At 37.5% G+C, this 12489-nt stretch overlaps 1 protein-coding gene across 2 annotated transcripts in view; it reads left to right on the top strand.

Annotated features, from left to right (window-relative positions):
• The window catches only part of SMC1A (structural maintenance of chromosomes 1A), a 56974-nt gene extending 44832 nt beyond the window's left edge, over window positions 1-12142 (top strand). The window contains exons 23-26 of one of the 2 annotated variants that reach the window (XR_014019983.1): window positions 6240-6270; window positions 6857-7445; window positions 8994-9090; window positions 11967-12142. Coding sequence is in view for 1 of the 2 variants with exons in the window: in XM_081277101.1 (XP_081133227.1) it covers window positions 6240-6270; window positions 6857-7075 (250 nt within the window). In the remaining variant the exon portion in view is untranslated. Of the gene's footprint in view, window positions 1-6239; window positions 6271-6856; window positions 7485-8993; window positions 9091-11966 lie in introns of those variants that run through there. The other variant, XM_081277101.1, reaches the window with a different exon arrangement.
• The last annotated feature ends 347 nt before the right edge of the window (window positions 12143-12489 follow it).

The following is a 12489-nucleotide window of genomic DNA, read 5'->3' as shown; positions in this document are numbered from 1 at the left end:
CAGAAACTAAATAGCAAAAGCAAAGATAAAGCTTTGAAAGTCATAAGTTATAAGATATTTGCATTATGAGATCATGGAGCCACAAGTTAACTGAAGCCATGAAGCAGCAAGGCAACAATGGGCCAAAAGGATGTAGAAGCCATGAAACAATAGGAGCCTTGAGGAACAGAATACATGAGCCAAAACTGATCATGTGAGATCCATGAAGCAGCAGAAGGCTTGAAGAGACAAGATGCATGAGGCATCAGAAGCAATGAGACTGCAAGAGCAACGAAGTAGCTGGAACCACGTGGCAGCAAGGCAACAGGAATGGAAGAGGCAGCAGGAATTACAATGCAGGCAGAAGCTACAGCAGAGAAGCCATGGATTAATAGGAACTGAAGCCCCAAGAGCCTCGAAGCTGCAGGAGCTGGGAGGCAGCAGAAGCCATGGGCTAGCAATGAGGGAAAGAAGTTAGTCAGTAGCAGTAGGAGGAGTATAAATACAGCCAGAAAGTAGTTGAGTCACCATTTTGGGAAGCACTAGAGAAGGTAGCAACAGATGCCTGCAGCTGAGGGGGTGATGAGATAAGCCAGGCTCTAGAGCTGCTTTGGATCATGAACCATTTTCAAGTTTCTGTTCTTCAGCAAGGCTGCCTGTGTAACTGTTCTTGTCTTCCTTATTTCCCTGTGAATGCTTTAATAAATCCCAATCACTAACTTGAGTGTGTCTTTGTTTCTTACAATCTAAAAGAGGTTAACACTGTGGTGTGCGGTTCAGATGGGTGGAGAGCAGGGCTAAAATTTTTCTGGTGGGTTTGAAGCAAGATGTGAAGGTAGGAATTCATTCTCATGCCCTTACTGACACATGCATTTTTCATCCACTTATTGGCTAATTTTTCTCATGCATCTACTTATCATTTGTTCATTCATTATTTATGCACTAACTCATACCTTGTTCACTTGTGTATTCATGCATCATGATATATGAGCATTTATTCATTCATTTGTTCTTTGCTGTATTCACGCACATCATTTTTCCATCCATTTATTCTACAAATATATTTTGAATTCCTGCTGCATGCCAGGCCCTGTACTAGGTTCTTGGGAATTACCCTTCTGGGAATTTTCAGTTTAATTGGGGACTCATAAATAATCAGGTAAGTGCACTAAGTATGGTAGGTGATAAAACAGAAGTCTAGTTGAGGCAAAGTGAGCATATAGGAAATATTGGATGGTTCTTCCTGGAGTGGGGCAGGTTGGAGGAATTAGGAAAGCTTTTATAGAGGAAGGGGTACTGGAACTGAGTCTTAAAAGAAAAATTGGGTGTTTACCATGTGGGAAAAGGAAAGAATAATCCAAGCAGAAGAGTTGCCTAAGCAAAGTAGTATGGATAGATTTAGAGTATTACCCATTGCAGTGGAAGAAGTGCTGGAAGTCAGGTAATGAAGTTTATCTTTGATCCCATGAACAATGGGAAGCTGTAGTAGGGTTTGTAGCAGGGGAATGACAGATTGGTATTAGAAATCTCAGACTGGTAGTGAAAAGATTGGGGGCATGAAATATTAACCCAAATAATGTATATAATTGTAGATTTATAATATATGCAAAGTGTATGTAAATATCATTCATAATTGGAGGCATGAATGAGTACTTATGGAAGCCCTTGAGGAGGGAGAGGTGTTCTATGAGGGGACTCTAAAAACATTTAGGAAGAGGCGGAATTGTTCAGTTAAGCTTTAAAGAGTAGGGAGGATCCCAACTGGTGGAGATCTGGAAAGACTTTCCAGGCCTAGGAGATGAGAGTAGATATGCCATGTTTGGGCTAACATTCCAGTTTGGAGCAGGGGCTGCTTTTAAGGGAGAGGCAGAAGAGAAACTGCAGGGTTTCCCAAACTATATTATATTCTGCTGCAATAGTTCTGGAAGGACAAGGAAATTTGGTGGGAGGGGAGTCATGGATAAGAGTGTTGCTTTGGTTTTTGGATGATTTTTGTTTTGTTTTTTGCTTTTTAAAACTAATTTTTTCCTTAAAGTTCATTTTATTTAAAAAATATTATTTTAAAATAGAAGTAATACATGCATGTTATAGTAAAATCAAATCACAAAAATCATATGGAAGGACTTATAAAAAGCAAGAGTTTGCACTGCCCCACACATTCCCACTCCCACTCTTACTTTCAGCACCCACTTTCAGTTATTTCTTCCCATTGTTATCTTCATATCTAAATAATATGTGGGCATTTTTAAAATTATCAGCTTTAGACATTACATACTGATATCCTCTGTGACAGATAAGAATTTAGATCATTTATACCAAATTCAACTCTCTTTCTGCTTCTAATATAGTTTATTGGTTAACTTTTGGAATTTATTTAACACCTTTGTATTTTGTTCCATGAACTAGGGACAATATTTCTTGTTTAGTTCTTTGCTAGATGAGAAAATAGACTTTTCTTTTAGCCCTCATTCCCACTGTTAACCTCCCAACTTCTGTCATCTAGCTTTTTATATTGTCAAAGCTGACAACATTGAATTCTGTAAACATGACTGAGAGGTTTGGTTTGGTTTTGGTATTTTTACTATTATTTGATTCTAAAAGTTGAAAAGCAATAAATAGCTATTAACAATATGACTATAAATATTTTTACTTTGTTTTAAAATCTTGAGACAGGGTCTCAGTGGCCCAGTCTAGACTTGAACTTGCAATCTTCCTGCGTCAGCCTTTCCAGTCACTGGGATTACAGGTGCACACCACCATACCTGGCTCTATATTCTTCCTTTTAGGGCCAAGAAGTTTTATGATTTTTTCTTACAACAATTTTTCTTTTCTGAAGTTTCTAACTTTTCTTATTTTACTATTTTATTTGATTTATATTCCATTTTTTTCCTTTCAAAATTTCCATAAACATTCTGAATTACACCAATTCTACTTTATGTCTCCTAGAAGACCTTCTTCCTAGAGCCCTTCATTCCCTTTTCAAATCTGGAAGTTATTTTCTAAGGCCTAATTCATAGCTTATCATTTTTGGATTTCCCTTCACTGCTTTCCATGATTATATCCATTATTTACTAATTCCCAGGGTTTTTGTTTTGTTTTTCCCATCAATTTGATGAAGCACATCCTTAAGTAACTTTCTCAGAAAAGCTGTATAGAAAGTCATATTCTTGAGTTTTTGCATATGTAGAAATACCTTTATTCCATCCTCACTCTTAACTATAAAATTCAGTATCATTTTCCCATGTAATTTTGAAGGCATTGCTCCACTTTCTTCTAGCATCCAGTTTTGATGACAAGTCGCCTTAGAATCACAAATTCAGGTCAGTGTTGGCAAATTAGTAAGACCCAATCTCAAAGGAAAAAATAAAAAGAACTGCAGATGTAGCTCTGGTAAATTGCCCCTAGATTTCATCCTCAGTACAGAACAAATAAAAATCTGATGATTAGTCATAGATTTACTGCTTTGTATATATCTATTCCTATCACTTTTTCTCCTCTCCTTTCAGGACCCTAAGTACACAAATGTTAGATCTTTTCTAATTGTCTCACAGGTCCCTGAGGTTGTGTTCATTTTTCCCCAGGCTACTTTTTTTCTGTTTTCCAGATTGGGTAATTTCTATTGTTCTATCTTCAAGTTAACTGATTTTCCTGTGTCCTTTCCATTTTGCTGTTAGTCCAACCACTGAAGTTTTTACTTTTCAGTCCTAAATTATCCATATGGGTTTTCTTTATATCTTTCACTTCTTTGCAGAGTTCCTACTTTTTCATTTGTTTTGAACATGTTGCTAGTTTGTTGACGCATTTTTTATGGTAGCTTGTCAGATCATTTTAACATCTCTGTCACCTCAGTGTTGGGGTCTGTTGAGTGTCTTTTCTCACTCAAGTTAGATTTCCCTGGTTCTTGGTATGATGAGTGATTTTCAGTTGAAACCTGGGCATTTGGCAATTGTGTTATAAGATAACTGAATATAATATATATATTTTTTTTGTTGTTGTTGTTGTTTTTGTTTTTGTTTTTTTTTTGGAGGTAGCGGGGATGGAACCCAAGACATTGCATATGTTGCAAGCACTCTACTATTGAGCTACATCCCCAACCAAGATGCTAGATCTTATTTAAATATTCTGTTTTAGCTTCCCTCCTCCAACACCACTCTGGCAGTGGAAGAGGGGACACTGCCTCATTAATGTCAGGTGGGTGTTCAAATCCAAGTACCCACTCTCCATTGATATTGTAGGGAGAGAGTTTCCTCCTTAGTGATATGTGGGGATAGGAGTTCCAGCTACCTATGCAACCTTCTTTGACCATACCTCAGTGGGAAGAGAGAGGGACAATCCATTTACAAACAGTGGGGGTGGAAGTCTAGGTTTCCTTATTGGTCTTTACTAGTGCAGTGAGTGTGAGGCCACAACTTTGTTCTGTGGTTCTTGAGTGGAGTAGAGCAGTTATTTTCTAGTTGATGGCTTTTCTGACCATAATTCTTGAATAGCTGAGGTGAAAACTGAAATAACTTACCACCCTGTCACTTCTCCACTATCTGGTTCCCTACCACATTTGCCACCATCTTTCCACTTTTCTGAGTCTCTTGTTTACATATAATGTTGAAAGATTTTAATTGTAGTTGGTGGGAAAAATGGGAAAAGTATTTCTTTTACTTCATTTACTCCTTTCCTGGTTTTTTTTTAGAGAGAGAATTTTTTAATATTTATTTTTTAGTTTTCGGCAGACACAACATCTTTGTATGTGGTGCTGAGGATCGAACCCGGGCCGCACGCATGCCAGGCGAGCGTGCTACCGCTTGAGCCACATCCCCAGCCCATTTCCTGTTATTTTTAAACAATTTTATTTTTGATGTTCTAAAGTTTCATAATTATGTGCTTCAGTTTGGGATCTTGTGTCATTCATTGGCCTGATCATATTTTACATCCTTTTATTTCCCTTTAACTCTGGAAAATTCTCTTATATTATTCCCTTGATATATTTTTCTTCTTTATTTTTTTTTTTGTTCTCTCCTGGAAATAAAGTTGGGTGATGGAATTCACAGATATGTCTTTTACAATTTTTTATCCATTATCTCCTGTTTTCCATCGCTCTCTTTTTTTCTTTCTCCTTCCCACTCCCCTTCCTCCCTCGCTTTCTCTCTTCCTTTTTTTTTTTTTTGGTCACCTTCTGGGGGAAGATTAACATTATCTCTCAACCCTTCTGTTGCATTTCTTTTTATTTGACAATACATTTATTTTAAACTTCCAAGTATTCATTCATTTATCTTTTCCTTTTGATAGGGGGGTACTGGGGATTGAACTCAGGAGCACTTGACCATTGAGCCACATCCCCAGCCCTATTTTGTATTTTATTTAGAGACAGGGTCTCACTGAATTGCTTAGTGCCTCACTGTTGCTGAGGTTGGCTTTGAACTGATGATCCTCCTGCTTCAGCCTCCCGAGCTGCTAGGATTACAGTCGTACACTACCATGCCCAGCTATCTTTTCCTTTCTTATAGCATCCTGTTCTTGTTTTATGGATGTACTATAATCTTGAATCTCTCTGAGATAATACAGGTATTTTTATATCTCCTTCTATTCTTTGAAATATCTATTTCATTTGGGATTGTTTTTTTTCCCTTGATTGCTTATTTTGGTCTCTTTATTACATGTTGCAGTCTATTCTCAAAGAAATCCTGATGATCCATGGTTGTTTACTGGTATTTTTAAATGTAGCAATGAAAATCTGATTGGAAACTGTGTATGGGGGCAGTGCTAAGCAACTGGTGATTTTCCTTTATGATAATTAAAGAAAAGCTGACTGCTGTGCTACAAAGTCCCTGAATGGCCAGAATGTTAAGGTCTTTTCTCTGAAATAGTTCAGTTTCCTTAGAGAAGAACCCTCTGGTTTTGGACTAATGGGTAGACACCTGGCTGCTTTGAATTGTACACAGGGGAATGGATTGATGGTTTGATATACAGTCTTCCCTGTTTTCAGCCCTACATCCCACTCCTAACCCTTCATCATACTTGGCATTGTCAAGACCCAAGACTCTCCAGGCTTCTACAAAGAAAGACCAACTCCTTCCTCAGAGACATCTCCTCCATACATACTCCAGGCTATGGCTCCCTTCACCATGCTTCATCAGTCACCATTTCTCCATTTACTTCTTATCTTCCAGAAATTTGTTGAAATCTCTTTTGTGGATGGACCTGCTCCCATTCTTTTCATCATTGTGTTTTTATACTTTTTTTTTATTCCTTTATGATCATTTTAACAGGATCTCAGGAGGGAGTGGAGATAAATACATGGTAAGTCTGTCATCTTGACCTGAAAATCTACTAGTCTACCTTTAACTGTTTTTAGTTTTTCTGATGATTATCCTCATATCTCTAAATAATATACATATATTCTATTTATCAACTTATCTATCAATTTTAGCATTGTCTGTTGATGACCTGCTATTTATGCCAACAAACTACCCTCCTCCTATGCCTTCAGTATAGAGATGTTGCGAGTTATATATCCTCTATTCCTTACCTTTTAACCTTTAACTAATAGATTTCTATTTCTTAATTCTGTCTTCTTTACTTTTATATTAACAAGGTTAATAATATTTTAACATTCTGTCTGTAACCATAATTAAGTCATCTGTACTTTGTTGATAGTTCATTCTAAAAGTTTAAATTCAATAAAGTGTTTCTGCTTTTATGATTATGTAAACATTTTTCCATAAAGATCCAATAGGATTACATTTCTTTCTGTATACAGTATTTTTTCCTGTAGTTTCTAAATGCCTTTCTTTTTTCCCTTGCATTGCCTGACTTTATCATCTTCTCAATTTATTTCAAATTCTCAAGGAAAGTATAAAATCATTTGAATCCCCTTTTTCCCCAGATACCTTCCTCCTGGAGCCTCCGTCTTCCTGCTCCAATTTGGACTGATTGCTCTGTAGGCCTGCGGCACAGCTGTCATCCTGGGACGTCCCTTCATTACTCTTCTGGGTTGGACCCAATCTTTCTTGGACCCCATATCTTCCTCTTTCTTAATTATTCCCTTGTAGTGGACATTGTGGTTATTTTCCAACATCCATTCCACTTCTCCCCCATTGTATAACAACTGTGCAATTTGAGTGGGATTGACCCCACCAGCAGCTCTAGGTATAGGCCTTCATTGGTATAAACTGATCTGAGTAATTTCATCCCCCAGCTAAGTGATGATTGGTTCAGGGATGATCCAGTCACACTGAGGCTTAGGAATTTTGTTCAGCTTTAGAGGGAAGAGGTAGCCCCTCTTCCCTGTATATGAACAAAGAAGCATGTGGCTTTGTTGCTGCTGTTTGCCATCTTGTGAACATGTAGAAGGCTTACCTGAGGATGGAACTGACAAGTGGAGGAGGCAGAGCCAAGAGAATCACAAAGAAATGGAACCATATTCCAGATCGTACCAGACCTGAAGTCTCCCCACCTATGGACTCCTAAGTTAAGTGAGCCAATAAATTGCATTTACTTTTTAAGTCAGTTTGAGTTGGGTTTTCTATTGTTTATACCTGAAAGCATTTTAATTTGTTTTTGGTGTCTCCCTTTGGAAAGGATGAGTGCAGATTTAGTGATTTGAGGTATATTGTCACATGGAAGCATTTTTTCAAAGTGTAAATATGGAAGAAAGGATATATGTGGGTGTAGGACAACCAAGTGAACTCTAATGTTGGCTTAGCATCTAAATCTCATTACCATTTTGGGGACATTCCCCCCTAGTGGGAGTCTTGGTCCCCGGATTTTCTACTATGGAAACTAAAGGTGGTCAAATAGTTCCTCTCCCTGCCCAGCAGGTAATAAAGGGCTGAATACTCTGTTCACAGCTTTCAATCTGGAGTCAGCAACACACAGAAACCAGAAATACACAAATTAACAGAATGATAATAGATGAAGAGACTATATTTGTAATATTTTAAATTGACAGAAGATTGATCAATAAAAAAGGAGATAGTAAACCCATCAGGAAAGTGATCATAGGATATGAAGAGTAATTTACACAGGTAGAAACTTGAATATATTAAGAGATTTTCAACTCTGCTAATAATTAGAGAAATGAGAATTAAAATAACAGTGAGAAATCACTACAAAAGTGGTAACATGTAGAAAGTTAAATATTATCATTTGCTGATGAGGAAATGTGAGAAAAAGGACAATTATCTATGGGAGCATAAACTGGTACAGCTATTCCAGAGCAGTTTGGCAGTCTCTTACAACATTAAGTATGTATATACCATGCAATCCAGAAATCCTATTCCCCAGTATATATTCTAGAGAAATTCTCACACAGGTCCTAAGGAAATAGAATTGAGGTTGTTTGTTGCAGCATTGTTTGTGGTAGTAGAAATTGGAAGCAATCTAGGTGTCACCTTGGGACTGGATAAGCAAACTGAAGTATATCCATAGGATGGAAAAGTATAAAACAACTAAAAGTAGTAAGCTATATTTACATATAGCCACATGAGTAGATCCCCAAACCTAGTGTTGAATGAAGAAAGCAAGAAACAGTAAGATTTATAGCGTAATATTTATATAAATGTAAAACAACAGTGTGTATTTTCATGGGTATGCATATATCTAAATAAACATATGGAAGATGGATTCAAAGGATAAACACATTAATTACACTGGAGAGGTTCACCACAATGGACAGGAGAATGGAAGTGAGCATGGGAACTGAGGGGGCAAAATAATAAAGGAAAAGAACAGCCACATAATGCACAATGAATCAATGATTATGATTAACTGAACCCTGAAGTCCACAACAAAGAAGGCAAAGTAACAGATGCAAGGATGTAGAGTTCACGTGCAGTGGCATATGATGGTAGGTAGCATCATGTGCACTGGGAGCAGCAGTGGGGGTGGCAGTGGTTGCCTTCCTACAGTAGGACCTTAGCTTTTGTTTCTCCTGCCTAGCCTCTGCCCACTTTCTTAGCCCGATTCTTTGGACTCCTGTGAGTTACCTGATAACCTTGCAATAAATACCTTTTCTGCTTAAGTTTACCAGCATCGTCTCCGTTATTTGCATCCAAGAATCCTGACTGATAGATCATGCATTTTGTTGGAGAAGAATACTCAAATAACTTCCTGAGAAAGGTAAATTTCAGGCTCTTTAAATGTCTGAAACATGTTACTTTTTACCATCATACTTCAATGATAGTTTGGTTTTAGAATTTTATATTAAAATAATTTTTCCTCTGAATTTTGAGGGTATTACTTTTAACACATGGTGTTTCTGATTAGAAGTCAGATGTTAACATTATTTTCATTCCTTTGGTGGCAACCTGTTTTCACCACTTCTGGGAGCTTATGTTTTTTTTTTCCTTAGTTGATGTTTTGAAATGCCACAGTAATATGTCCAGATGTGTGTTTTCCCCCATCTATTTTGCCAAGCACCCAAAGTGGGTCCTTTTAGACTTATATCCCTCTACTCTGACAAATTACTCTTTTATTTCTTTGCTAATTTTCTTTATTTTGCCTATTCTTTTTATGACTCCTATTAGTTGGATGTTGATCTTCTTGGATGGCTTGTCTTTGCCTCTTTATTTTCTCTCATAATTTATCATCCCCCCCATAAGTGTGTTTCTGTCTGTCCATTACTCTTAATTTCTAGGCCTTCATTTTTCACTTGTTTATTGTTTTTTAATGTGGTGCTGAGGATCAAACCCAGGGTCTCGCACGTGTGAGGTGAGCGCTCTACTGCTGAGCCCCAGCCCCAGCCCAATATGCCTTCATTTTTAAATTCTGTATGCTGGGTCTTTTGTTTTTACTTTATCTTTTATTGGACTTTTTAATTTTGGCAGTCATTTTTAACTTCTAAGCATTCTTTCCTATTCTCCAAAGGTACCTTTAAAAATATTTTAACTGACATATAGTAATTGCATACATTTATGGGCTATGGTGTGACATTTCAATACATGTATACAATGTGTAACAATCAGATCAGGGTAATTGGCATATCCATCACCTCAAACATTTATCATTTCTTTGTGTTGGGAACATTCAAAATCCTCTCTACTAGCTATTTTGAAACATACAATTAAATGTTGTCAACTATAGTTACCCTACTGTGCCATAAAATGTGAGGAGTTATTCCTCCTATTCACCTGCCCCTCTCTACCTGTTAATCATACTCTCTACATACTCCCCCACACACACTTCCCAGTCTCCAGTAACCCAGAGGGGTCTTTTTCATAGCATCCTTTTTTTCATTTTTTTAATAGGTGCAATATCTTCTTTGTATGTGTGCTTAATAGTACTTTACTGGAATCTTGGGGATAACAGCAGATAATTAGCAGGCCAGAAAGGAAAAATTAAATTGGATAACAGATATTACCTCTCCAAGAGAATGTCACTCATGCCCCTCTGATGGGGGGCGGGGCTTCCTCCTGGCTGTCCGTCTCCATAGACCCCTAACCTGATAGCCTGTATGGCTCAGATTATCTTCCACCAACTATATAGTTTTAGCCACGTGCTTCCCACCTGCATTACAGAGCCCCAGCTTTCACCTTGACATCAGAGAAGAGGTCATTTTCCCATTCCTTACTCCCAGACTAGCTCATTTCCTGCTCCAACATAGGTCTCCATATGTTTATGTTCTTTCTGGTACATTTTCATACCCACCTTACAATGGTGACCCTGGTCCCCATGGCCCACACATGGTGATCACAGTAGTCAGCAGCACATTTCACAGAGTGGATGGTTTATTAGTTATATTAACAATATTTGTAGTGGAACCAATAATCCAAATCTCATTCCTCTTTACAGGGATCCCTCCAACAGAAGTCAGTCAACAGCCGCTCAAATGTGCATGTCTCCTAATGTACATTTCTCAAAAATAAATAATAATTTTCAGTGACAGTCCAGTCCAAACCCATGTTTAAGATTTTAAAAAATTAACTCAGTGGAAGCAGAATACTCCTAACCTATACTCAGATTATGTCACTACATGGAACAGTTAACATTTTAATCATGGTGGATAATATTTGCTTACTCTGTACCCGGCACTTGAATTGCCTTCATTTTATAAAGAAGGAAAGTGAAGCTCCCAGGTGTCATTCGCCCAAGGTCACAGAGCTAATAAATGGCAGACAGGAAATTGCACCAGGACATTCTAACCACAGGCAACCCACATAACTGCTACACAGAGCTGCCCTGTTTTCCACCAGCCAAATTCAGAATAATGGTGATAGCACAATTTTCTCTGTTTGATGGGTAGATACCTAAGATTAAGTGATTAGCCTATTCAGGTAGGTTTGCTTCCATGGTGAACGGATGCCCATTGCTCTGGATACAGAAAACTACTACCAACTTTTAATTTTTAAACTTTTTTGTTTGTTTTATGGTACTGGGGATTAAACCCAGGAGCACTTTACCACTGAGCTATATCCCTAAACTTTTTTTTCATAGAAACCATAATTTTATTTTTTCATTTTTATATTTTTCCAAAATAATAAATATAGTTTAAAAAATAAACTAGGGGCTAGGGTTGTAGCTCAGTGGTGGAGCGCTTGCCTAGCATGTGTGAGGCACTGGGTTTGATCCTCAGCACAACATAAATATAAATAAATAAATAAAATAAAGGTATTGTGTCCATCTACAATTAAAAAATATTTTTTAAAAAATAAACTAGTACTAAACCTACTAAAACCCAACAATATCCTGTCTTACTCCTTCTGACTGCAAGTCTTATTTCCTAGAGGCAACGACTATCAACTATTCAACTATTTTAACTATTATTTTGTTTGTTTGTTTGTTTTTTGCTGCTGCTTCTGGCTTTTATTATTCCAAACCCAATTCTCCCTTGCTCAGAGGCTTTCTTAGCCTCCTTTGCAGCTAAGAATGGTTATATGACCTAGCTATAGCCAATGAGATGTTTGCTGAGGCCTTCTAGGAAAGCTTTGATTTCCTGAGCAAAGAGACTCACATAGCTGATCTTGTCCCCTCCCTTCTTGTTTCTGCCTGGAATATAGTTGTACTGCCTGGAGCCATGACAGCCATCTTGTGAACATGAGGAGATGAGCATGAGGATGAAGACAATACATTAAAGAAGAAAAAATTAGAAGGAATTTGCTTCCCCATCAGGCAGCTGAACCCATGCAACACTTCCTGTTAATTTAAAAAGTGAATGAATAAATAAATAAAGCCTTATGTGTCTAAGCCATTGTCAGTTGGGTATTTTTGTTGCTTGTATCTGAAAGGATTTTTAACTGATGGACCACAGTGATTCTTTATAATATGCTTACACTATTTTAACTTAGCCATTTGAAATATTATCTCTTGATATCGCATGAGGTGGATGAGGATTTGTATCCCCCTCCATATACACCCCTACTTCCTTCCCTTCTTTTTTTCTAGTATGTGTGTGTGTGTGTTGTTGCTAAGGATGGAACTCAAGACCTCACACATGCTGGGCAAGTGCTGTACCACTAAGCTATATCCCCAGTCTTCTTCTGTCTAACATGTTTATCTCTCAATTCCTAATAAATTAGTATT

Source organism: Spermophilus citellus, assembly GCF_964194105.1.
Source record: "Spermophilus citellus genome assembly, chromosome: X".
Classification (NCBI taxonomy): Eukaryota; Metazoa; Chordata; class Mammalia; order Rodentia; family Sciuridae; genus Spermophilus; species Spermophilus citellus.
The sequence above is the reverse complement of the archived record's forward strand: the minus strand, read 5'-3'. Positions and strand labels throughout refer to the sequence as shown.